General features: G+C 38.9%; 1 protein-coding gene across 1 annotated transcript in view; it reads right to left on the reverse strand.

Annotated features, from left to right (window-relative positions):
* trappc9 (trafficking protein particle complex subunit 9) overlaps positions 1 to 27,970 on the reverse strand; it is a 244,221-nt gene that overhangs the window by 174,810 nt on the left and 41,441 nt on the right. The window contains 4 exon segments of the mRNA XM_030741516.1: positions 12,195 to 12,358; positions 14,241 to 14,373; positions 14,575 to 14,701; positions 21,591 to 21,676. Coding sequence (XP_030597376.1) covers positions 12,195 to 12,358; positions 14,241 to 14,373; positions 14,575 to 14,701; positions 21,591 to 21,676 — 510 coding nt within the window.

The raw sequence follows: 27,970 nt of genomic DNA on the forward strand, positions 1-27,970 counted from the left end.
AATATGGAGTGAGAATTTATGCACCTGACACATTCTCACTCAATCTTAGTCTGTAATGTTAAACTAGTGATTAAGTTTCCATCAAAGCATAAATTTCAAATTTCTAGAAAATCAGCAAATCAACACATTTCCAGCTGAAGGGCTGGAGCTGTTAATTCTTCCAGGTGTGCATCTTTAAAACGCCGCAGAAGTAAAAGCTCTTGGAAGATGACGTGAAGAGACAATAAAATCTTAAATGAATGAAAAAGACGGCGAAAACATGGTATTTACTTTCATTATTCTGAGGAAGGTTAGAGCCTCTTCAGCCCTGACAAAAACACATCTAATGTTTCCGTCTGCCTCCATTTTTCTCACTTTAAAAAGGGCACAACACGTTTTTCTTAGTTCTATTTTCACTCGGGCTTCATGCATAATTATACCAACCAGAAGAAAGAACGCTTTGTGAAATTTTTGTCTTTTGGATAACAAGTAATTCCTTCCAAACTCAAGCAATGCCAAACAACATTAAAAAAAAGCATTCAATTTTTTTTTTTAGATGTTTTTCTTAAATTAATCTAAAATTTAAACACTTTATACACGAGTGCTAATATAGTTTTAAGAGCTAAATATTTCCCAGTGTTCAAGCTCCTCAAGATTACTTATATGTGGTTTGAAAATGTCCTGAACAAATGGAGCAAGGCCTTCCCACCATCTGGATGTCAGAATAAGTTACTCCTAAATCTGTATATATTATTCAGGACCTTAAAGATGTCCAAGATGCCCACGCCATCACGGATGCAGGATTTTGTGCTGAAAACAAGGTAGATGGTAAATAGACTAGTATTTTTCATAGCTCTTTATTTTATCTGTAACATAACCATCATGACAATCTGTAGTTCTGTATGTTGCTCAAGGACCTCTGACATGCAGACTGGAAGAGCAAGGAATCAAACCACTGACCTTTCAATTTATTAATGAGGTCAGAAGGGAGACCAGGTCCCTCTCTCCTATATTCTTTGTCACAAATCTCTGCCCTTGTGTGCAGAGATTTCTCTGGATTCTCAGAATCACTGAATGATAACATGTACAGTAGATGAAATACCCAAATTTTCTCCCAATTGATTTTGGGAAAAGTTATTCCTGAATTGCTGAACTATCTGCCCACGAAGTCTTTCACAGAGTGGTGAACCCTTCCCCATCATTATTCGAAGGCTAAGACTCAGCCTCTCGTGGATGCTCCTTTTTAATAATCAGTCATGGAAATAAATGAGGAGATTAGTTGTTTAAGATGTTTTTAAGGATTCCAAAACTTTTTCAAGTCAACTAATGCTGCTGTTGCAGTTGTTTTTGTTTTTCGGGTTTTTTTGTAAGATATTACTGATATCAAACCCAAAATGTGCTATTATATATGATTTTTTTGATTTTGGCCTTTAAAATTTTATCTATGTACTATTTTCAATTTTATAAAGATAGGTTAAAATGATTTGCAGATTATTTGAGTCTGCTTTTCCTGTCTTTTTACACATTTTTTAAAAAAAGGTACAATAAGTAATTAGAAGTTATTTAATAGAAAAAATGTAATAATTATACACTGATTAGTATGTAATTACATCTGTTATTTTATTTTTTATATTTCTTAATATATATATTTTTTAATATATATTTTTATATGTATGTAATTACATCTTCCAACAAATTGATGCATTCTCATAAATTTAGAATTAAGAGAAAGGTGCTGGTTTTTGAAAGCTGCCATGATGTTGCCACGCCGTCTTGAACAGTGGCCACGTATTATAAAATGAAATTACATTTCCACTCTGATAAAAAAGTTTAATTACATTCTCACATTGTACGAGAGTTTATTCAGTAAGCATCACAGTCCAACAAAGTTAGATCTACATCAAAGAAAGTTTCACTAATGCCGGCTAACAGCTGCAAAAACAGCAGCACTTACTAACAGAAAAGTTCAGGACATCCTCAACAACTCACTGCAGTATCACTGTCAAACAGATGTGAGCTTCGCTGACTCATCGACTTGTATCGGACTCCTCTGACAAAGTTTTGCATCCTCCTTCAGAATGAATAGAAGGTAAATAGAGGTAAACAGCAGACTGACTGAGCCTATACTCATTACAGATAAACAGCAGCCAGAGCTGTCTGCCCTACAATGGCCACCGAAGGTAGGATTATACACTTGAATTCGGGAGGGGTAAGAAACAGAACACAGCTGACGGCAATCTGCAATTTACAGACATCTCGTGGTGAGATTTTACACACCGTAAATTAGCAGGTAAAAGTTTGGACACTCCTAATTGAGTGGGTTTTCATAATTTAACAGTTGTCTGAATTGTAGATTAATACTAAAGCCATCCAAACTATGTCTAAAACAAAACAAACTAGAATATGTTTTATATTTTAGATTCTTCAAAGTAGGCATAGCTTGCTTAGATGAGAGCTTTGCATATCTTGACATTTTCTCAATCAGCTTTATGAGGCAGTCACCTGGAATGACTTACAGTTAACAGTTGTGCCTTGTCAAGAGTTAATTTCTTGCCCTCTTAATCTGTTATGAAGAGGTAGAGTTGGTATACAGTGAATAGCCCTGTTTGAGTAATGTTCTAATCAAGCAAGTTAACAGCACCCCAGATAAGAGCCCACCTAAATGCTCCACAGAGTTCAAGTAGCACACACATCTCAACATGAACTGTTCAGAGAAGACTGCATGAATATGGATTTTATGGTCGAATTGGTCCAAAGAAGCCACTTCTAAGGAAGAACAACAAGAGGAAGAGAACGACTCGGTCCAAGGAACACAAGGAATGACCAGTGGAAATCTGCCCTTTGGTCTGATGAGTTCAAATTACAGATGTTTGGTTCCAAACACCACCATGTCTTTGCAAGATGCAAAAAAGGTGAGTGGATGGTTCCTACATGTGCAGTTACCACCGTGTAGAATGGATGAGGTTGAAGTGTGATGGTATGGGGGTGCTTTGCTGGTGACACTGTTGGAGATTTATTCAAAATCCAAGGCACACTTAACCAGCATGGCTACCACAGCATTCCCATCTAGTTTGCGCTTTATGGGACCCCAAACACAACTCCAGGCTAAGGAGGGCTATATGACCAAGAAAGAGGGTGATGGAGCTGTGTCAGATGATCTGGCCTCCACAATCACCTGATCTAAACCCAACTGAGATGGTTTGGGATGAGCTGGACCTCAGAGTGGACACCGAGTGCTCAGCACCTCTGGAAACTCCTTCAAGACTGTTGGGAAACCATTTCAGGTGATTACCTCATGAAGCTGATTGCACACTCTTGGCACTCTCTCAAAGCCGTAATCAAAGCAAAAGCTGCTGACTTTGAAGAACCTAATATCTAGAACATATTTTGGTTTGTTTAACACTTTTAGGCTGGTACTGCACCGTTAAAAGCAGGGATGCAAATAATTACATCTGAAAACTCCCAATAAACGCATGAAGAAGAACTGAAGTTAACTGGTTTTGCTGCTTAAATTTAGAGTCTGAGCTGTATCCATCTAGTAAGCACTTTTAAGTAATACAAATTAAAGTGGATGATTTCTCATTATTAAAGAAAAGAGGTGATAAGACACCAGTAGAAATTTTACTCAGACTGAAAATACATATTCATTAAAATGTGGTTATTTCTTCTAAGACTTGCCTGATTTAAACCACATTACTTAAAACTGCAGGGGTTTCAGAAGTGACAGCAACAAAGAAGATGAAGTTACACAGAGAAAAGGAGTGGATGATCAACTGCACTGCAATGCAATTAGGGGGTTAGGTTGTATCATGCAGCCCACCAGGCTGTTCTTCCTCTGAGGAAATATGTGTGCTTTGGCCTAACAGTCATTTTCTGACTAAAAAGCTTTAATAAAAGGCTTCATCAAATAACAGTGGGACCTTGTTATTCAAAATGATGAAAACTTAACACACACAAAGATGTTCTAATATATGAAAATCATCCATCTCTAGAATAAACTTTGCACACTTGCCTACAAATACAGGTTCTCTCAGTAGTAGCAGCATTCCAACTGTCACTGCAGTAAGCATAAACAGGCAGAGCCTCTTGTTCTAAGCACTGTTTCCATAACACATTACATGGGAAACCCAAATACATCCTCAAAATCTTGATGAAAAACTACTCGTCAGAATAGATACAGTAGTTGGTATATCATTTCTGTCTGTACAATTTAGACAAGTGCACCCCTTGAGCCAATTAGTGGACCTCAAGAAGACCCTTTTATTGTTGGCCAAAAAAAGTACATGAATGTTCCCCAGCCATGTAGATATCTACACCATTTCTTAAGATTTTAAGGTACAATATGAGGGTAGTCTGTGTTTAGCCAAATACAAAAGGAAATGAGGTAAAAAATTAATTTTACAATTAGTTTTTCAGGCTTTTAATTTCCTTGTTTATTTAGGTTAAATGAGAAGCACATAAGTAGTGCGGGGGTTAGCACTGCCTAAGTTGGCTGTAGGTGCAGGTGCCGATGTAAAACAGATAAATCTTCGAGTTGTCTTTAAGACTATAATAATGCCACTGAAACACACATGTATAAGCACATGTATAACTAATAATAAAATATATAAAATCCCTGTGCACTATTTTTTTTAAAGGTCAAATTTTGTACATCATCAAGATACAAACTGCGACTTGTTACCCTCTTAGTGGCAAACCACAAAGTACACATAAACAGCCCCTTTGAAGAGTGCAGTGGCTGTGCCTTAGAGGATACCATCTCAATGGCAAGCCATGGTACCCAAAGGTACAATAGGTATCTACTGTATGTTCCAAAACAGACTAGATTCAGTGACTCTGACAGACAAACTTGACACACTAAGATGACATCTCTTTGTTGCTCTGTCCAAATCCTCTTGTTGCTTAGTGCACGGTTTCTTTTCCTCTCAGCCTCCGTGGTTGATTGACTGCAGCTGGCAGGCTGCTTGTCAGTGTGACCTCCTGCCGATGGCACAACACTGATGTAACTGGTTTATACACGATTTCATGGCTGTATAAAAACAGCATTCGGTATTTCATTGCAAAGATGAATGAAGCATTGTAAATATTTCAAATTTTATCTATACATTCATATGTGCAATCAAGTTTTGAGAGCAAAGCTACTGCTGAAAAATGTTTGGGATTTTTTTCCAAATAATGTTCTTAAGAACAAGAGTGCGTCCTGAATGTAAAATTAGTCAATAAGACCACTTTAACCATTTCAACAGGAAGCGCCATAACAAACAGTGTTGAAGAACAAAGGGAAACTCAAATTGAATTTAAAAAAAATAAAAAAGATGTCCTGCAACCCACTCCAGATGGAAGGTGATTTGACATTATAATGGCCTTAAAAGGTCTTGCAGCTCAGATGTGGTACTTAATTGCTTACAGGGGTTCGTTCTTTGTACTGTAATGAAGCCTGCTGCGAGAGCTAACCCACAGAAATTGGTACAGAAAAGAATGGAATCTGGATTGTGGTCATTGCACCACAATTAGATCAAATAATCAGAATCAGAAGCCTTTCTTCCACCTGAGTAGATGTTGCAAAGCAAAAAAAAACATGCAGAGGTTAGCACAATAAACATAATAAATAACCAAGATCATTCAAACAACGTTGAATGTCATATTAGGTCCTCCAGCTGGGTACACGACTGCTCTACTGAGGATGGCCAATGGCTGTTCAATCTGGAGGTGTCATTGGAAGGAATGGCCTATCCAATCTGAAACCAAGTGATGTTTTATTATTGGACTTCTGTGCCACCCACACGTTGTCCATAATGAACACCATGTTCCAGTATAAGGGTGCGCACTTGGCACCAGGACAGCTGAGCCTGGTTCTGCTGTAGGTTTCTTCCTATTAAAAGGGAGGTTTTCCTTCCCACCATTGCCTAGTGCTTGCTCATGTGAGTCGTGTAGACTGTTGGGTTTTCTCTGTCATTATTGTAGGGTCTTTATCTTACAATATAAAAGTGCCCTGAGGCAACTGTTCGTTGTGATTTGAAGTTATATAAATTGAATTGAAATTGATTGTCAAGTACGGCGGCCTCAGAATTTCATTCCTGCTTCTTGTGGATGACGTGGCTCTGTTGGCTTCACCAAGCCATGACCTCCAGTGTGCATTGGGGCAGTTTGCAGCCAAGTGTGAAGTTGGCTGAAAGTTCTCAACCAGAAAAGTTTGGAGTGCCCACTCTGGGTTACGAACAAGTTGTTTCCCTAAGTGAAGGAGTTAAAGTATTTTGGGGTCTTGTAAGACAGTAGAGGTGGTTCAAGTGTTTGTCCATGACACCTCCTGGGCGCCTCTGAGGTGAGGTATTTTGAGTATGTCCTACCGGGAAGAGGCCCCAGAGCAGACCCAAGACATGCTGGAGAGATTAACATGTCTCAGCTAGCTTGGGAATGCCTGCCCCCATGACCTGGACCAGGATAAGCAGCAGAAAATGGACGGAAGCTTGCCTTTTAATGTATAGAGTGCAAGCATATTAGCACTCAAGGCTGTGTATCAAATCTCAATCCATTTCCAGCACTTAATGTATTATGTCGATAGCAGCCAGTATTAAATACTGTGAATTACAAAAAAGAAGCCATTTCAGTGATGTATTTGAGAAGGATGCCTAGAAAGAGAGCTTTACAGAAAGACACACTGTTAAAAAAATTGGAGAAGATAAGCATTCAAAGAAATGGAAGGGCTCAAAAAGTTTGAACCAAGATAAAAACTTAAAGCACAGCAAAGAAACTTGAAAACAAAAAAGAAGAGAAAGAATAATGAGTCATTCAAAAGCCATTTGAACAACAGCGTAAGAAGAAGAGCGTTCAGTCACATATTTTTTGGACAGTTTAAGTGCTTCAAACGAAACCCCTTTCAATAGTTGACATTTTTCACATTTGGGCTTAAATCCTGTAGTTCTGAAGAACTGTGTAAGATAAAACTCAGTGTAAAAGAACAGGAAAAAATATTGTATTACTTTACTACTGGTTTTACCAATCTGCTTATTTCTGTGAACTATGATTTAAACAAAGTCATTTGAATTTATTTAAAAAAAATAATAATAATCTTGCCCACCAGTACTACCTCTCAGCCTCCTGGCAGTAAAATCTTTAGGTGGCACAAATTCCCTGGAAGTACAAGCTCTAAAACACATAAATACCAGGTCTCAGTAGATCTTAATGAGGTGCATATGAGCCTCAGTGACTTCACTCATCATATCAGCTGAAAAGCAAATGGCTAAGTAAGAACAAGGAATAAGAAAATCTAAAATCATTATAAATATAAACCAGTGAAAATACTTTCACTTTCATAATAATGCCAATCACTTTCTGTGATTGGCATTATTATGAAGAACTAAGTTGTCTAGAATTTTTAGTAGATGCATCTATGGCCTCTCCAGTTATCACGTTCACAAGAATTTCAGAAAACTTGACTGAGATTCAAAGTCATCTGTGATTTTTAGTAGATGCATCTATGGCGTGAATGTGAACATCCTAGGTCACACCGATCTCAAATTATCACGTTCACAAAGTTGAAGGTTGGCCACCCGCCGACAATACCCCCATCAGCCCTTTTTTTTTTTTTTTTTTAAAGACTGAGTGGAAAAAAATGATTGGTGGTTGGATTCAATCATGTTCCAATGCAGTGTAATGATAGTTCATCCATGTCTGTGATATTATTGAGGCACTGAGTTTTTTTTTTTTTGTTGTTGTTGTTGTTGTTAGTTCATCCAACTCTGAAAATAACATTCCCTAGGAGGCAACGCTATATTTACATCATCAAACATTTTCAACAATCACAAAGGGTACCACAGTTTTATTTCAAAGACAATGTTTGTTGACTAGAGAGACTACATTGTTCCTTGGAGTCCAGCCAGCAGGGAGCTTGGATCTGTGAGATGCAACAAGGTTCTAAGACATCACTGGATGACTGTCTGCAAATCAGACACCATTTTAACAAGTCTTGTACTGTTTACCATTGATTGGCAAATTACCATCCACCTTAAATCAAGGACTGGACTGAGTTTTTGTATAGAAGGCACCCAGCAACAAGAGTAAAGCACAGCATCCCTCTCTCACCATGCTGTAGCTTAGTTAGAAATTCTATATCAGGCCCAGACACCAAAGGCCTCTGCTATCTCTACACAATAGAGTCCTCGGCATGTGAGAAAGACCGACAAAAGCTGGACAAGACTGGACCAATGAGTGTTAACCCTTGGGCAGAGGCAGCATGGAGCCCGTCATCACAGAATTCTGAAGCTATTTCAGAAAAGTCTGATCAGTTCCAGATAAAAGGAAACTGCCTTTCAGCTTCTCCTCCTTCACTCATCACTGCGTGATTAAATCCCCACTGATACCACAGGGATTCAAAATGGTTAAAAAACAAACAAAAAGAGGAACATTTGTGGCTTAATCTTTAACGTCTCTATTTCTGAGGTTAAACTGAGGATATAAGGCATTTTCTTGATATGGTCCGGTTTGGTAAGTGGGAATTAAGAGAGGGGTCCTGACAAAATTAGAAAGTGAAAATATAAACAGACTTTTCCCTGCATCTGAAAAAGAAAATATAAAGATTTAATTTACACAGTAACATTGCATAAGAGCACAAAAGCACATATAGTACCAGTCACACACATACCCATGAGTGTGTCCAAATTAATGACTGGTAATGACTGGTACTGTAGAACTGAATAATACTAGAAATATTTTAAAAGGTATGATTGAATAATTTAAGGTACTCATTATAAATTAAAATTATTTACAGCAAGAGTAAGTTGAGTAGCCTTGCACCACTGGAGATCGCTCTTGGAGAGTAAATGAGTCAATAATGATGCTAAATATGATATGAATTGACACCATTTCTTATAGACTGTATGCTCCAAGCTGTTAATGTTTACCATGTGCTGACTGTCTAACCTGACTAACAGTACAGAGCAAGAAAAAGCTGTTAAACCCGACGGCTGCTACTGTACAGGTTCTGTGGGGTTCTTAATATTGATCGATTAATGTAGCGCTAGCCAGGGGTTCAAGTGGGATTTGGCACCAGTAAAATCAGGTGTAGAGGTTCAGTGTGAGAAAAAGAATCACTTAGAAACAAGTCACAATAATTTGTAACAGTAGGCTAATAAGACACATGATTACAGTTTGTAGCTTTGGTCCAATAAAAATTCCCCAGTACTTTGACTTAATGGTTCTTACCTTACAACAACAATATAACAGCTTTCGATTAGCACTTCGTAGCCATATACCAATGTGATTTCTAAACCACTCCAGAACCTTCTTACAGTAAAGCAACCACCGCACCACCCCTACCTCACAGGCAAAGACAGAGTTTTTATTGCAGTGGCAACTGTACTAAAACTGCCACCTGGTGGTGGAATTTTTAGTTAGATTTTGAAAATTGCGATTACAGTTAGTACCTTTTAACACCATCGATTTCAGAGATAAATTCAAGTAGAATCTAGCTTTAATTTATAAGAAAAACACTGCTGTAAATATTACCTGTTGTATGTTGTGGAGTTTGTGCTACACAACATGTAACAGGTGGTAATACCTCTAGGTGCTAAAGACATAAAGGACATATACTGGTTTGGGCTTGTTTATACGTGAATGAATGTAAATATATAACAAGAAGCACAAACCTCCTCTCTGGGCAGTATTTACTTTTAAGGGAACAGTATTATATTTTGCATATATTAATTTTATTTTCTTCTTTTTAAACTTGAGCTTATTATATAATATTATACTACAGTATGTTTCTAACTCACTAGGCAGCTCATTCTCTTTCTTTAAAGATATAACGTATTTTTTGGGGTCAACTTGAACTTGTAAAAGTGAGGTCAGAGGTCAAATGTGACAATATTTGGATGCAAACTAAAATGTGATATTCTGAATCCCCATATACCAATATCATTTCCTAAATGTTGCCAATATAAACAAAGGCAGCAGAATTGTATGCATAGGTTTAAAGATAAAAGACATTTTATGAACATTTGACCTTGAAGAAGAGGTCAGAGGTCCAAAGCAACATGATATTTAGACTCCCCATCATTCCCTATATGCCTATATGTTGTGAATACAAAAAATAGCAGTAAGAAAGAGTTTTAAATAGCTCCTATTTAGCATTATTATCACTTTGACCTTCAGGTCAATCTATTGACCTTAAAGGACAGAGGTCAAATGTGACCGGATATTTTAAATCTTTATACGGTAGTTATATGTTAATGATACACACCACACTAGTAAGAAGCATAGTTTCTAAAGGTATAAGGCTCTTGTCAATTTTTGACCAATAAATCATTAAGTTGACCTTGAAGATCCAGCCGAATTGTAATGGACTGTTTTTATGACCCCACTCTACACTCCTGCAAAGTTTTATAACTTTTGAAGCTATCGTGTTTGCAGAGAGGATGATGCACATATGCAAACGCTACCATAAATATAACCTCCGTGGCGGAGGTAATAAGGACATTTTACCACTTTAAATTCCATTTAGATCAAAAGTAGCAACCGAATATCAGAGATGACGTAAAAAGGAGAAATGGAAGAGACACGACACTCAAAGAATGAATAGAAATCTATGGGAGAAATGCAAAAGTGGTAACGGAGTAAATATTATAGCAGTACAACATGCGTATTTGGTATTTGGTTATTGTATTGTACCACTAATTCTGTACATGTGGTTTTTATGCCCCAGTGACCATTTAGATTAGTGCTTCAAAATAACTGTCCAGACTGGTTCCAAGTTAGCTGCTGTGTGGCCAGACGTATTTCTAAAAACACTTTACTGCACTAACTAACTGCAAATCCTTCTCTAAACAAGTCATCTCACAGTGAAGGCAATCATTACTTAAAAATACTTAAAATTTCAGTGGCTACCGAGTCATAAAAGCTGCATGTAGAGAATCACCTGATCAAATTTGATAGAAACTGCTTAAAAAGCTAGCTGACTTTGGCACAACAGTTAAGTTTTTAAAAGCTTTTTCCCAATGGAGGTTCATTCTACCACCATATTTGATGTTGGAGAATCGTCACATAGATTTTCCTCCAGCTCTTTTCAAGTGCCACGTCTCTTTCTTTCTACATCTCTGCTAACTCCTAATATATATAGTCCAAGTACAATAAATGATAAATGCACTATTCATTAATAATGCATCTACTGGACTTCTTTCTGCAAGAGAACTGTATTTCCTTAATCTCCATCTCCATCTCCATCCTTCGTGGGAAACTAGAGGGACCCTGGGAGAGCGCAACTTCCCAGTTTTAAAGACAGTGATACAGATCTGCACCACAATTTTACTCCCTTTCAACTGTCTCCATCTCTCAACCAGCTATCAATCATAAAGTTCAGCTTGGTAGTTTTGTGTCATCTTGCTGCCAGAGTCTCACCTCTTTTCTTGGAGAAGGAACAATAATTTCCTATTTTTTTCCCCTCATAAGTAAGATCTCAAATTTCAAAAGCAGATGCTTTACAATGTTAAAGCAAAGCTGCTGAAAGCACACCGATCGTACAGTTACAGACCTCTGGTTCCACTCTGACTTACACAACTAAACGGTAACAGCAGTAGACTTTATACCTGCAGCTGCAGAGATGCTAAAGTATAACATCAACAGGCAGGTAAACTAAAAGTTACTCCAACGCTGTGCAAACTGAACTGTCGAAAAGACCACACAACTTTGTGTGAATTGTTTTTTTTTTTTGTTTTTTTTTTCGTTTCGGGGTATTTTAAAGTATTTTTCCCCTTCTTTTTTCCCACATAAACAGTGAGACAAGGACAAAAAAGCAAGCGGGAGGCAGAGAAGCAGCCTGAGTGAGGGGGACTGCAGAGATCAGACGGCCTGAGCAGGTGTTGAACAAAGAGATGGAACACAGACTGGAAAGCCACAGGGGCATGAAAGATGCATAACCGAATACAACAAGGTGGTGACCTCTGTAGCACTGCGGACATGGGGACTGCAAGAGGCTGAAGCACAAAGTAAGTGGGTGGAAAAATGCATCAAAGGCTGTCCCGACTACAACAAGCACTGGTGACCCACACTATGCACACAGTTGACTGTTTTAGCATATTTGATTCAATCCTCCAGATATTTTCAATCCAAATCTTGTTCGGCGATCCTACTCTATTCTGAATTGTCACAATTCCTGTTGTAAACCTAAATCAAGAACTGCAAAATTTAATAAGCAAACGTCATCTTGCTGGGGGTGCTTATACCTTTGGTGCTGACAATCTTAGAGGCAAGCTCCAAAGTCTCTATGTCCTCAGATCCAATGTTCTCCAAGGTGATGGCGAGCTGCTGCGTCTCTCCGTTGAACAGCTGGACAGACACAGAGCTGGACAGCTCTTCTTTGGACATGGGGTGAGGTGTGTAGGCTGACCTGTAGGTAGGTTGAGTGAAACAGATGGCCATTATAACCAATCATAAACTTCGTAATTAGTGCTGTAACAACAGAGAACGTATATATGGACACATTCTCTATGCAAAAGTCCATTCCTCTCCAGGGTTCTAGTGATGGGTTCTAGTCTTGTTCTGGAGTCTTTAGACTTCTAACTTTGCTAAACCTCATAATCTTCTTGTCATGGAAAGCTGAACTTTAAACTGTACTGCAACATGTGTGATAGCAGCCACACTGATCATTTTATTGGAGCTGAAAGATGAACCTGGAACCTTTTCAGTGATGCCTCAGTGCTTATTTGAACTCAATGAGCATTTGGAGTCAGTAATATTATTTATAACAGCATGGGGGATGTCAGCGAATGTTTGAAAACCCTCAAACTAGAATTTAGATGTTCTAAAATATTAAAACTGCTAAATTGGAGATCATTTTTAGAATTGGTGGTAGCAGTGTGAAAAGTGGAGCCATAGGTACTGCAGTGTAGTGCTGTAGGTCTGTGAGCCATCCTGCAGAGCCTCTTTGATCTCGGAAGTCAAAACTGAAGGTCTACCTGCGGATCCTGTGAGAACCCCCCCACACCAGAGCCAAATATTACATTTCTATTCTATTTACTTCCTTTATCTATTATAATACTATTCCAGCATTACAGAATAAAAAAGATTTTCCACATCAAAAGCTGCTGAAGTGCTGCAGTTACACAGGTTTGACCTAAATAGTGAACTTTTGAAGTTGCTCTCCTGACTCCAAACAGCATCCATTACCTGTTATTTTCTGGTAGAAATTTAACACATGGCTTCTACTTTAACTGCAATTTTAAAAAAATATATATATATATTAAAGATTTATTAATACTGACTCACAAATCAACTTTGATTTCACTTTATTTTGAGCCAAAAAATATGTAATCTTGAAAGATTTCTTTGTGTTATAAAGAGCATTAGAATATAATTTGGTTCACAACCTGAGTTTTACATAAGCTTTTCATTGCTGTTTGTGTGACATGCTGCATTAAAGTCGCTGTACTATCACAGGACGCAAAAAGGCATAAACTCTAACTTTAGTTTGTAACTGGTAAGATTTTAAGCCCAATTAGCTGCAAGACAAATAGACAAACATTTCATAAAATAACCACATAAATACAGACAAAAGCAAATTTTAAATAATGTTGGCATGCCAGTACTCCTGAATCATTCATATACACTCTAGAGGAAATTGCACCAAATTGGCCAATAACACTCTACTGAAAATGTTAACTTTTGTTACATATTGGGTATCAGCACTATCCAAGTAGAGTGCAGTCTGTGAGCAGTATAACAGTCATACATTTTTCATTGTTTTGGCTCTGTACTTCAGCACAGTGGATGTGCAATGAAACAATGACTATAAAGTGCTGACTTTCAGCTTTAGGGGTGTTTGAGGGTGTTCACATTAATTGTGGGTGAACAGAGTAAGACTCTTTGCCCTTCCTGTATTTTTATGGAAAAATCTTCTTGTCTGTAGACTTAGTCACCTGACTTCAATTTAATTTACTGAAGACCAAAATGAAATCAAAGGTCCTTCATTATCCTCTAGCAGGGAGGAAAAAAAACAAAGCATAATATGACCTTCGGTCGCTAAATAATGTGGTTTACCCATTCACTGTGGGGCATCACAATGTTGCATTAAACATCTGTAGCCCAGTCCAGCCACTTCCATCTATCAGCTGATGTAATTAGTTTTAAGGCGTTAACAGGTGTCGTGAACCACACATGAACCTCTCGTCCTGTGACATTATCAGCATAGCAACACAGCCAGATCCTTTGTACACCGACTGTTAGTAAACAATTAATGTCATAGCAAAGACAGCGTGCAGAGAGTTCCTGACCGTGGTAGTGATGTCTGGAGCTGGAGGCGTGGAAGAGAGGGAATGACCTCCACCAAACAGCCGCTAGTCTTCACACTAGGCAGGCCATCCAGCAGGCAATCACTGGTTACACCGAACACTGATGTGTGGTAACCTGGGTTCAAATGGAAAATAAACTCTTTAGTGGATGAAATAACTGGAGTGAAATGGTGAACCACTGACCTTTAAAAAAAAAAAAAAAAAAAAAAAAGAGTTTGTGATTCATTAGTGTATGAATAAAATGCCAGCTACTTTGACCAGCTAATTATTACGTGCAACATCTAAGTAATGAAAAAAACTTTTGAGCTACACTGACCATTGACAGTAATGTTCCCGGCTGTGCGTGGCACGCCAACCAGAGTGACAGGGTACAGGCCAGACTCGGCAGGCAGGGACAGCGCTGCAGGCAGAGATTCAAATTCTACTCCAGAGGTCAGCAAACCCTGAATGCAACACAGAATGGGATGAGGAGTGATCAGCATATAATGCAGAGGCAAAATCAAATCACACTTAGCAAAAGCCACCTTGCCAAAAACCATGGAAAACTGACTCTCATCTTTCGGCACAACATGGTTCCCATTTGTTTGCCCTTTGAAAAAGCAAGAGTGAGGTGCAGCAGTTGGATTTTTCCAACACCAATTCAGTGTGAAGTATCTCTCAAAAACATTTCAAATGATCCATCATCTTAATCTACCCGTGATGTCCCGAAGATCAAATTTCTGACAGTGTGAGAGGGCCATTTCCATGGAAGAAAATCATTCTCTGTGGGAAATGGCACTTGAGCCATGTGTGCCTGAGAGGTGAATGAAAATAAGTCCTACTGATGACAACACAGAAGGAAGGGGGATCAAAAAGGTTTCAAATTCAGCAGGCCAAATCCCCACTAGATATTACAGAGACCAGCATATTCTGTTCCAGTGTTTTGTATGCATTACAAAATCTTGTACTGGCCATCCAAAGGGTAATTTTGAGCTGTTAAATGAAAGTGTCTGAACTGAATTTAAATCCAATGAGAAATGTTGGTGATATGAAGAATAGCTCAGATAATATTTCTGGTTTATTACAACAGGAGTTAAGCCACAGTATTCAACACATGATTGCTAAGCTGTCAAAACACGACCAGATAATTAGACGGATTGTTTTTTGACTTCTAAACTATGACAAATTGGTAAAGGCCGGGCTAAGATTACAGGAAGGACAGCAAAACCTTGTAAAAGTTTTAGCTAGTGAAAAATTGAACTCAGGTACAAATGAATTTAAACTATCCATTAATAGAGGTTTTATATGTGAAAAGAAAACAACTGAAAAATCCTGTCTCAGAGTGATGCTGAAAAACTACTGCACACATTTTTTACTTCTAGGTTGGACTACTGTAATTCGCTATTATGAGGCTATTCTAAAAACACTGCAGCGAGAGTACTGACAGGGACTAGAAAGAGAGCTCATATTTCTCCCATATTAGCTTCTTCTCATTGGCTCCCTGTTAAATCCAGAATTGAATTTAAAATCCTTCAAAGTCTTGGGGAATAAAAAAAAAAAAAAAAAGCAATCCAGCATCAAAGTATCATATTATTCCAACAGAGCATTTCATTTTCAGACTGCAGGCTTACTTGTGGTTCCTAGAGTTTCTAAAAGCAGAACTGGAGGCAGAGCCTTCAGCGTTCAGGCCGCTCTCCTGTGGAACCAGCTCTCAGTTGGGACTCCGCAGACAGAAGCCCTCTCTACTTTTAAGATTAGACTCAAAACTTTCCTGTTTGATAAAGTTTATACTTAGTGGTGGATCCCGTGACCCTAAGCCTCCCCTTAGCTGCTGCTGTAGGCTCAAACTGCTGCTCTTCACTCCCCATGTGTTTATAGGCCACTGCACCGTGTCATTAAATTTTTAACTTCCGTTTCCCTTAGTCAGTGTTTTGTCCCGTCTCCCTCCCCTCGCCCCCAACCAGTCGCAGCAGATGGCTGCCCCTCCCTGAGCCTGGTTCTACCAGAGGTTTCTTCCTGTTAAAAAGGAGTTTTTCCTTCCCACCATTGCAAAGTGCTTGCTCGTAGAGGGTTGCTTGACTGTTTGGGTTTTCTCCTGAATACTGCTGGGTATTTACAGTATAAAGCATCTTCAGGTGACTGTTGCTGTGATTTGGTGTCATATAAATAAAGACGAACTCAACTGAAATTAACTGAAAAGGATGTAAAAAATTAGTCATAAATCAACAGTAGAGTTGATCATGGCATTTTCATCTACCACCAGGTACCAAATGCAGTAGCACAAGAAAATGAGCAGATTGAAGCATCAATTGAACTACTGTAGGGGAGTGCCTGAGAAAGATTCAGAAAGAGAGATGTCTGAGTTATCCTGCTAGCAAACAAACCAATCAAATCACATAACCCAGTTTGGCAGCCATTAGCAACCTCAGCAGCCAGTACTATGAGGTGGTTCTATGTGACATAAATGGTTTGATCTGTGGGAGTCTGCGGGGGGAAAAAAAAAAAAAAAAAATCCCAGCTTCTGCCCAATTGGCTGCAGTGGCAGAAGCTTCCTTCGTAGTCAGTAAATCTGCATGTGGGCTTTCAAGTTTTCTTATAAATGCTTAATCATGTCCCCCTTTGTAACTGTATTTACATTCCCAGTACACTCCGCCTTGTTCAACAAAGCAGACTGAGGTGACGTAATGACTGCATCAATCCCAAACAGCAGACACTACCTCACTAGAGGGAAGGCTGCCGAAGAGCTGAGCGTCTGAGGTGCCACCGCTGTGATTTAAGCGCTTGTTGCTTTCATTTCAGGACATTACAAGCTTTATTTAATAGCTAGAGTATCAGTGATGACCCACTGGAAACAGCTGATCTGTATTCTGCCTTGAAAAGGTTCATTAGTTTGTTGCACTAACAATAACAAAGCATGTGAAGCAAAGTGAATGGCACTGTTTGAGTGCCTGCTTACTTCATTTAACTAGCAGAATGCAGTTATCCCTTTGATTTGTTTTCACTCATGTTATTATATTAGCGTGAATATTATTTGTGATGACTTTGTCTTGGAACATCTCTGACAACACAAAAGTTCTGTAGCAAAAGCCAGACAAGACATTTCTATTAGATATTATGTACTTTTTTTGCACTATTGAAGCAAATAATGAATCCATATTTACTGTAAATATCTTGGCTGACCTCAGCTTAGTAAATCAAAGAGAAAATGAAAATCAAGACTAGGAGTTTTAAGAGAAAGCAAATAGGTACCTAAACTTGCTTGTGGAAAGGATGACAGACACATCTGATGGTTGACCCCTCTGAAGAAAAAAAAAAAGCTGGGGGTTGTAGTAAAAAGCACCACTTTAATAGAAAATCGATAAAGTACAAAGCAAAGCTGTGTGTAAGCACTGAAGTCGTGTGGTGACTGAGAAGGAGAGGTTGTCTTGCCAAACTATAGGGTCACCTTGATGAGAGAAGAAGGAAAAGTGACCCTGCGTGTGTGTTTGTTTCCCAGAGTGTTGCAGAGAGCTGGTTTTTGTACAGTGGATAAATGGTCTTTCTAGTGTACCGGCAGTCACTTTGTCTGGGTTACAGGCAGCTTACGTCACTCTGTCTAACTGCGTGACTCTACAACACCACCTATGGTTCCCAGCTGCCATGGAGATGTGAAAGTTTCAGCATCCATCTGTGACCTGATCAGTTCGCCTGTAGGTGGGAGGAGTTGGCAGCATCACATTTGACCTTGTCTGTGAGACTAATGCACCTTACAACAAACTGGCATCTCCATACCGTTCCCTAAGCCTTTATATACTTTTTAAACAGCAGCTGTTTTCACATTACAGAATAGGTAAACACAAGTGTTACTAATCATATTAATGCAGAGCCCCCATTAATATGATTAGAATTACCTGTGTTTGCCTCCCATTTCATGTTAGACCTTACGGCTCAAATGCAGCTCCTTAACATTAGTAAAAATCTAAAATAAGTGCTTTATAAGATCTGACACGTTCAGAAATAAAACTGAAAAGTAAACCATGTTTAAATGGCTTGTTGATGCTTTGAGTCAATTCTTCAAAAAAAAAATGAGCCTATAATTACTTTGTGTTAACTTTGAACACTGTATAGCTTTATTCAATGTAAAAGTGATACATTTGTTTTATCTAACATCTTAGAAGGGATAAAACAACTTTAATAATTGAAATTAAAGTTGATTTAATTACATTATTTAATACTTTATTTATTCCAGAAGCTGGGAAATAATTGCATCTTAGCAACCAAAATATTACAATCAACTTATAACAAAACACAACAGAACAAAACTTTCAACAGCGTAAAAAATACACAAAAGAAGAAGCACAATTAGACTGAAAATTGGGAGGAAAGTGAAATACATGAGTAAAAGAAGTATTGTAGTATGAAGCGGTAAAGATTTCGTGCATGTCCATGTGGTAGCAGAGCTAAAACAGATGTTAGAAAAAGGCCTAGTAAGTGGTGCAGACGATGTTCAAGATCCATTTATCAGCCATTTATGACACAGTCATACGGACGATCTCAGCCTACAGAGGAATCCACTGTGTTGATTCTAAGCAAATTTAAACGACAATATGGATGCTTTCCACAGCTAGCAATTCAATATTCAGGTGGCAGAGATATTCCTTCACAATAACATGCCCAACGACTTTTCACTGACATAAAGCGCAATACAAAAAGACAACGTTGTGCAGATGACAAGAAAACTGCAATGAGAAAAACTAATTTACCAGATTTTTGATAACGCTTTGATGCGCTGCTGCTACAGAATTGTCTCTCTATAAAACAAAGGGTCACACAACATTTACTTAAGGCTACTGATAGTAACAATGCTGCTATTTTTGAATAAATACACTTTGTAATTTACATGTTGATCCACAATATTTAAATAGTTATCACCCAAATCTGTGCACAAAAGCTTCCTTTCAAATACACAGCAGCTGAAGTACGTCCACCTAAAGACCACAGCCATAACTGTGCTATTCTATACTCATTGTTAATGTATTAACTGTGAATTAACTTAAGGGGTCCAGCCAGCGATTGATCACCTGCCACTGTGCTACTGTCTCGTCGGGCTGAGATTTCACTGGTTCGCTATCGGAACTGTTCACCATCACCACAATTAGCAGCTATTAGTACTATTAGTATTAGTAGTAGCTATTAGTACTCAAGACAACTTGAACATTTTTTAATCTCTTTTTTTTTTTTTTTTTTAAACAGGTTTTCATTACCATTGAATACTTTGTTTAAAAATCAGGTACATCGTAGCACCATGAGTCACTTTTCTATTTTGACTTCAGGCATGAAGTGAACAGCAGCAGAGAATGTCAAGCAGCAGCTACACCACAGCAGTGACTGTCTACCACCACGACTAGCTGCTTTTTATATACACAAGTTTCTGTCATACTATTTAACTATGCATCTTGTTATATGATGATGTAGTGTAGTGTAGTGTAGTATGTAGCAGATCAAATTTACAGTTCCAATTTTAAGCAAAACTATAAAACAGCACACACATCACAGCATACTTCATTGACCAGGTTTGGGGGGTTTAAGAATTATCTGCTGGTGGGTGAACGTATTAATTCAAGAAACAGAGACTGGCAAACATTTGGATTCCTGTTAGAATCAATGGAAATCCATCCATCCATCCTTCTTCTTCCGTTTATGCAATTCAGGGTAGCAGGAAGGTGAGCGCCTATCCTAGCTGCCATAGAGTGAGAGGTAGGGTACACCTTGGACAGGTTGCCAGTGTGTCGCAGGGCTAACACAGAGAGCCAGACAACCATTCACATCTATGGGTAATTTAGAATCACCAATTAACCTAACCCCATTAAATGCATGTCAAGGTGGAGTAACCAGTGAGAACCCACGCAGACGCAGGGAGAACATTCAAAGTCCACACAGAACGGCCCCAGCCATATGGTGGATTCGAACCCAGGACCTACTTGCTGTGAGCAGCAGTGCTAACCACCATACCACAGTGCTGCCATTAATGAAAACGACAAAATTATCATTGTGCTGATAATAATTTTGTCATAATCGTTTGTACAAATGCACACATCAAAGATTATATAAAAGTGGCAGCAACAACAAAATCCAGATGTCAAATGTTAATGATCTCCAGGTTTAGAGACTTTAGAGAATGAGGCTGATATAGTTTAGCTCTCAGTCTTTCAGTAGTGAAAGTTGACTACAGTATGGTACATCTGAAGGGTTGGTGTACTCTAGTGAGACAATATTTCTCTGACACAAATTTGGCTCACTGCACATACAAATGCAAATTCAAAGACAGCTAGACGGTGATTATTCCTTCAGTATAAACACCTACCAGATGTTCTGAACTGCAGGTTGTCTGCACTTCCTGAATCTGTAACAGCATGTGCCATTATGAGACGATGCAGGGCAGCTAAATCAACCAACAAGACTTGTCCAAGTCTGTTTGGCACCAGCTCTGAGACAGCCTCCACAATTAGGAGTCCACTGTCACGGCTTACACCCCGTCACAAAACTTTCACGGTAATTTGTTCTCGACTTTCCACATAATTAAAGCAACATCACTTTTGACAGGTAGTACATTGTGTGCAGTCCTGTGTGCCACTGCTATCTAACAGCTTAAAGTAGGGCTCTCCCTGCTGGCCTTTTATTGAGCCTTAGGATAGTTTTGCATTTCAAGGGGGTCCCACATTGCTGCTTTCATAAACAGACCCAGCAGTGAGCAGGATGAAAAACAATTCATTTTCCACCCCTTAACTTGATGAAGTGGCTTAACATGTGTGCATGTGAAAAAGAGCGATAAAAGAGTGACAAAAGTGTGTAAATTGGAAATGGATGTTGAAGACGTGCAGGTCTGTGCATCAGCTGGAGCTGGCTTTAAAAAAAAAGACATCTTAGCTTAAAAGGCTGCTGTCGCTATAAAGCTGTTAATCAATCAGGCTAAAACAGTCTCTGCAATGTCTGATGACTTCAAACTTTTTTCTTTGGTACAGAAAGGAAAAGTGAACAGTCTAGCATTCATCTCTGACAGGATGGTAAATTTACTGGTGTTTTTTTTTTTTTTTTAACTCTCAGGAAGAACAGTTCTCACAATCAGCTGCAATCATTACATTACTGAACTGTCAAAAAAAGCTTTTAAGGCACATTAATGAGGCAAACAAGAATAACTAAGAGCCATTATCACTCCCTAGTGATAATGGATTACTGGTTTACTTAAGGAACTACTTCCTGTCTTTACAAAGCTGCGCTTTGATATTTAGATTCATCAGATGTTAAAATTATTTATTCTACTTCAAACCCCGATTACAGTGCATTTGAAGTTTAAGTGTCATGAATTCCACCTACCATGTTCTCCACACGAAGTTCATAGGGCATGGGGTTGTAGACCATCAGCTGCACTTCACAAACATCTCCTTGAACCCACTGGAAATCTAGGGAAAGAGACATAAAAACATTAGACATCAGTGGTATTAAAACCCATTTGTAATTAATGGTAAAATGCACCATAATGCTATGATGCCATTAATGATCAAAGGCAGCCATCACTGTTTCAGGGTACCAATTGTTTTGTTCCTCCCATTCTTGCTTGATGTAGGTTTCCAGCTGTTCAATCCATTTGTCTTTTTTTTTTCTTCACTGTCAAGCAAAATGTTTTTCAGCTAAACAGTAATGACTCACACAACCCCACATCAAACTTTGATTAAACACTTTGATTTTTGTACAGATTAAACAAGAGCACCGCTGAGTGGGTGCCAAAACTTGTCTGTTTTGGATGCGTAATCGGGAAGGGGGGGGGGGGGGGGGGTGTCAAAGTGCTGTAATAGTAAAGTCAGTGAACAAGTGTGTGAAGTTTGATGGGTCTGGCTTGAACAGTATGCATCTATGGTGGGAATTAGAACATCCAAGGTGAGATCGTTCTCAAGTTATGGCCAACATTAAAGTTTGTGTGGAAAAGATGCCGCCGATGCTGTCGGCCCCACCAACGCTGACGCCAAGACTATGACAACACCTCGACTTTTTCCTTCAAAACAGCCAAGTTAAAAAGGAACTTTTCTTCTTGCTATATGCTGTTAAAACCTGTCATTTTCCAATAATACACAATGTATGTCCAAAACTAGTTTGCATGTGACTGCTTTGATCTAATGGTTGAGCTGATTGCTTTGGCCTCTCAGTAAAAGGGGATAAAACTGGTAAGAGGCAGAGATCTCTGACAAACACTCACATTAACCATGACAAACGGGCAACAGCTATGCACTGACACTCTCCAACAGACAAGGAACAGGAGAGAGCAGAGCAGAGTAGAGCTACTATCACATGTCTTTAAGTGCACAAGCATTCACAGTGACTCTGAAAAGATTGTAAATATGATTCTAGTGACCATCAAAGCTCCAGGCTCAAAGATTTCCAGCCTTCCACCTGACCTTGAGTCACAGTCTACACCTCCTACAGTTGATGCGCCACTCACACCTCTGTATTTTCAAGTATGTTAAAACAGAGAGTTTGTGAACACTTTATACCATCATTAATAAATTGCAAAATGTCAGTTTATTAAACTTTAATTTCCAAAAAATTAATAAGGTTTACTAATTGGTTAATAATTCCTCGTTGAGCTATCTATGAACATCATTCTGATAGTTACTATAGCTGCAATTATGTTCGTGAAACTTTGTTGATGCTAAATGAATATTTTGGTTGCTATAATGTCATATTGACATGAACACATATGACGCAGATGTGTATGACCAACAGGTCCCAGGGAGAGCAGCGGACTATGAAGAAGATCCCCCAAGTACAGCTGGTTAGTTGCAGGTACAGAGCAAGACTGTGGTTTATGTTAAATTATGATGATTCAGAAGTGAGAGCTGTCTCTCTAATCCTTCTATTCCTATAAAAGATGAGTATCTGAGATGCCAGCAGCTTTGACTAGACTGCAGTATTTAACACCCTGGGAAAGAGATGGTTTCAAAGACCAATAATGAAACTTTTATCCATCCATTTTCTTCCGCTTATGCAATTCAGGGTTCCTGGGGGGTGGAGCCTATCCCAGGTGCCATAGGGCGAGAGGTAGGGTACACCCTGCACAGGTCGCCAGTCTGTCACAGGGCTAACACAGACAGACAAACATTCACACTCTCATTCACACCTATGGGCAATTTAGAAATCACCAATTAACCTAACCCCCCTAACTGCAGGACTTTGGATTGTGGGAAGAAGCCGGAGTACCCGGAGAGAACCCACGCAGACACGAGGAGGAAACATTCAGACGCCACACAGTGCGGCCACAGCCAGATGGTGGATTTTGAACACAGAAGAACCCCTTCTTGCTGTGAGGCAACAGTGCTAACCACCGTGCTGCCCATTGGTAATAATTAGAAAATATAAAATGTAGTAAATAAAATGTTATGTGTTAATGTCATCAGAACAAAATTGTTATTGATTCTTATCAGAAACAGTTGGAACAACAGTTTCTCAATATACAATCAGGAAGTAAAGCTGCTAGCTGTGCACAATGCACAAGCGTAAACATGCTGTGGGCCACGTTATGAATACAGACTGTGGCAAAAACGGCACAATAATCTGAATTGATGCATGAGCTCTTAAAGGCTTGATGGATTATTTTAATGGGTCATTGTTAGCTCACAGAAAGCAGTTTATTGTGCTGTTGTGATGAGCTACCAGCAGCAATAATGAGATCAAATTATATTAGGATTTAATTAAAAAGATTCCAGAGAAAGGAGTTTTTAAAGGGCAGGTTAAAAGGCAGACTAGCATTGCATTATGGGTTCTGAAAAAGATTTTTTAAGTACCAAACAGTTAGCAAATGTTCAGAGAAACGCTTCAGGCACTGATAGCCTGACAGAAAATCTTAGTCTTACTTTGAGAGAAAAAAAAAAGTTGGAAGTGAGTACAGCTCTACAGTGCAGTATCCATCATTCTTGAATGAGATATTGAAAGATTTTTGTTGGCTTGAAATGCTGCTGCTGTAGCCCCATCTCCATTTTAAAATGCAACACATTCTAGTCCATTTGGAGGGCCCTTTGCTGTAAATAGACTTGCAAAAGCCTTAAAATCCTACCTCAGACCCTGGCAGGAGAAGGGATTTATGGAAAGCAAACTGTAGCCATGCACCCTGGGAAATTAAGCTAGTCAAAAGAAAGATATCTATAATATGAATGTCTGGAAAGCCCCATACTACCTCAGGTCTGACTCACAGGCATGCTTTCATAGCCAGCCAATTAAGTGTGAAATACACCTCAGAAAACAGAAAAAAAAACCCAAAAAAACCAAAGTGGACTGCTGCCATCTTATTTGTGTCGCTTCAGTCTTAACTCCTCAAGTGGCCATTGATATTCAGCGCAGATCTACAAAGACCATCTTTTTAAAAACTAATCATACAAAGCAGCAGAGACAGGAAGTAACAAAAAACAAATAGGTTGTTACTGTAATTAAGTAGAATTTTCAAGTATCTGTACTTTACCTAACATTTTTCTAACAACTTCTTACTTTTACTCAAACAATCCAGAAGAGCGTTTGTGGTGCAGATGTCTGCAAGCTGTGGTACTTCAGCATGTAGCTACTGCTATAGAAGAGGAGCATGAAGGGAGTCATGTTTTTTAAGTGGCTAATAATTTCAAAGGGAACTTTTCCAACTGCTCAACAAATATCAGCAAACACACAAACTGTTTGTGTGCAGTTTGTCACACAGTGTGTCTGCTAGCTAATGTACAGCTGCTGGATTTCCCAGGGAGAGAAAAGAGTGAGAAATAACTTCACTCAGAGAACTGGGAAACTCGGCAGTTTCGTGCAGGATAAAGAGGCTAGTTTGCTGTTCTGTGGTGAATTTACAGTAAAGCTCTGCGTTGGACTGCTGCACAGTGGCTGTGATGTTCATGGTCAGAGTTAGGTTACATCAAGAGTAGCAGAGATGAATATGAATTCCACCTTTATACCAGCTGTATACTGTCTAATATAAAGACAGTATGAACAGTATACTTGGAGTGTAGGGAATGGAAATCAGACAAAGATAACTTGTGGAACATGTATTTACATCTTATTGAATTCAGTAAGATGTAAGCAGCAGCAGCACAGGTCAGCTGATCACAGCTTGTTGGCAAAGAAAATCTGCTGGAGCTCACAACAGAAATTATTTTGAGTTGAGATTCTTTTCCCCATGCTGAGCCACCACAACTGATCTTAGGGTTCACCCACCAGCTGAATCCCACTTTATCCCGTGACTGTACTAATTTTTCTGTTTAAGTGTGGAGGCAAAGTAAAAAAAAATATATAATTACATTAATATAACATGAGCTTCTGTTAGCTTTGCACAAAAATAGCTGGTAGAAATGTCCTTCAAAGAGCTACTTTCTTACTTTGAGTGCATTCAAAGCCTGTACACTTTCACTGGTTTGACACTTAGTTGAAACATTCCAGTGTTTGTGTTTGCTTCTTTAATGGTCAAATGTCCTGTCAGAATCATATTTTTTATTGGCTAAAGATGAGATGTTAGCTGGTGTTACTGGATCCCACTGAGAAATAGTCCACAAAACTATCATTAATCTTTTGTACTGAATCATATATGCACAGTAGGTCTGGACACTGAAGCAAAATTCATGCATGTGAAATAAAGCAGCCATAGTCTAGCTTCTGAGGCTGTTTGAAATTAAGAGTCATACCTGGATAGAAAAACACACAGTGAAACACTGTCAGTCATGGATTGGCCTCCCCAGAACAGAAGGCAGCCAACATCCAAAGAATAGTTTAGGAATTTCCTTCAAGAAGCCTGGAGAATTATTCCTGAAGACCACTTAAAGAAACTACAAGAAAGCTGCCTAAGAGATTTCAGATGGTGTTAAAAAATAAAGGTGCCCATACCAAATATTGACTTTAAAGCTCATTAAAATTGAACAAACTCTGTTTTTGCCTTACATATTGTGTTTACATTTACATTTGAACATGTTTCAATAAATTACTGAAATTATTTTCCCCTTTTCTTGCAAAATATAAAGAAATGAAGGGTGGTTATAATCAAGGCTAGGGTCCAGGCATCTACAGAAAGTAAAAGCTATAAATTGGCAGTAAGCTAACTAAGCTAGTTGATATCCAAAGATGATATGTTGTGGTAGGGGTTTTTTAAAAACATACAGGACTGCTATGACTTTGGACATAAACAGAGATGAATTATATACTAGCAGGGTTCTGAAGACTTAGTGAAGCCAAACTAGTTAACACAGCACTGCAGCACAGGGTTCTAGCTAGCAGTTGACTGCCCGGCCCTGCACCAGGTTGAGGTACTGTCACGTCGGGCTGAGAATTTCAGCTGTTAGCTAACAGAATGGATTGCTATCATCACAATTTGCTAGCGGGCACAGCCATTAGCACTAGCAAGCCATCATTCGGTACCGAGGGGACCTCCCCGCCTGATACCGTCAGCCTGTGAATTTTTTCTGGCTAGAACTCTGCAGTATGTTGAAGTCAAAAGTCTTTGCTTAAACAGTGCAGGCTTCTACCCAGAAACAGTATTATCAATATTATTGGTAGGTCATGTTTTAAAAAGCAGATCTATTACCTCAGTGGACTGTTGTCTCATTACTTACTGCCTCTTCTATAGACTGCTTTGCTTTAAAAAGAGTCTTTTTAGAGTCTAACTGCTCCTTTTGTTCTGTACCATGAGCAGCTGTATAATTAATCTTCCTAACTGTTTGAAAATGGTTTAAAAAATAAAGTAATCCTCTAATATGCCTACTTTCTCCCCTAAATTAACTTTTGTTTGCTAATTTCTGACAGCAGCGCTTGAAGCTCAGCAGTGTGAAATCCCTGGTTAATTTTTTAGTAACATTTTTGTAAATGAAACTTTCTCAAATAAAATAAACAACAGGAAGCCTTATGCAACAAAGTTAGGTGGCAGATGACTTAGACAGCTGAAAAAGGCCATCTATTACTATGCTGACCAGGTGACTAAGGGACAAAAATGCTGTCCCTCATCCCTCTTTAAAGTGGCTCTGGTTTTCAAATGTCAACACTGCAGACATTTTTTTTGAAGTCTTGTCTTTATCCAATGGCTGCAAAGAAAACAGGGAAGGCTGCCATCAAGGGTCACCTGCAGGTTCAGCTGTCCCCATCTTTTGCTGCCTTTGCCACACCCCACAGAGAAAACTGAGCTGCCACAAAGTCACAGGGTATGGAGCTCTCCACAGAATATGATGGAAACTTACACAAAGCAAATACAATAAAGAGTAGGAAACTACTTCTAACTGTGAAGCAAAGTTATTGAAAAAAAAATTTTCAAGGCAAGAATCTGATAGAGTACAGTACATGTGAGTCTAATACAAAGACACAGCTCAGGAATAAATGAGCTGCTATGAATGCATGTCTCATGAAACCAGACAGATAAGCAGCTGAAAAAACAACAGAATAGAAGATTTGGATAGACTAAAGCAGGGATCCTCAAATCCAGGCCTCGAGGGCTGGTGTCCTGCAGGTTTTAGATGCGTCTCTGCTTCAACACACCTGAGTCAAATATAGAAGTCATTAGCAGGACTCTGGAGAACTTGACTGCATACTGAGGAGGTAATTCAGCCATTTGATTCAGGTGTGTTGGATCAGGGACACATCTAAAAGCTGCAGGACACCGGCCCTCAAGGCCTGGATTTGAGGATCCCTGGACTAAAGCAATACATTAATACATGACTGTGCCCCATACAAACATACTCTTTGCCTGTCTTAGT

Source organism: Archocentrus centrarchus, chromosome 11 (assembly GCF_007364275.1).
Source record: "Archocentrus centrarchus isolate MPI-CPG fArcCen1 chromosome 11, fArcCen1, whole genome shotgun sequence".
NCBI lineage: Eukaryota > Metazoa > Chordata > Actinopteri > Cichliformes > Cichlidae > Archocentrus > Archocentrus centrarchus.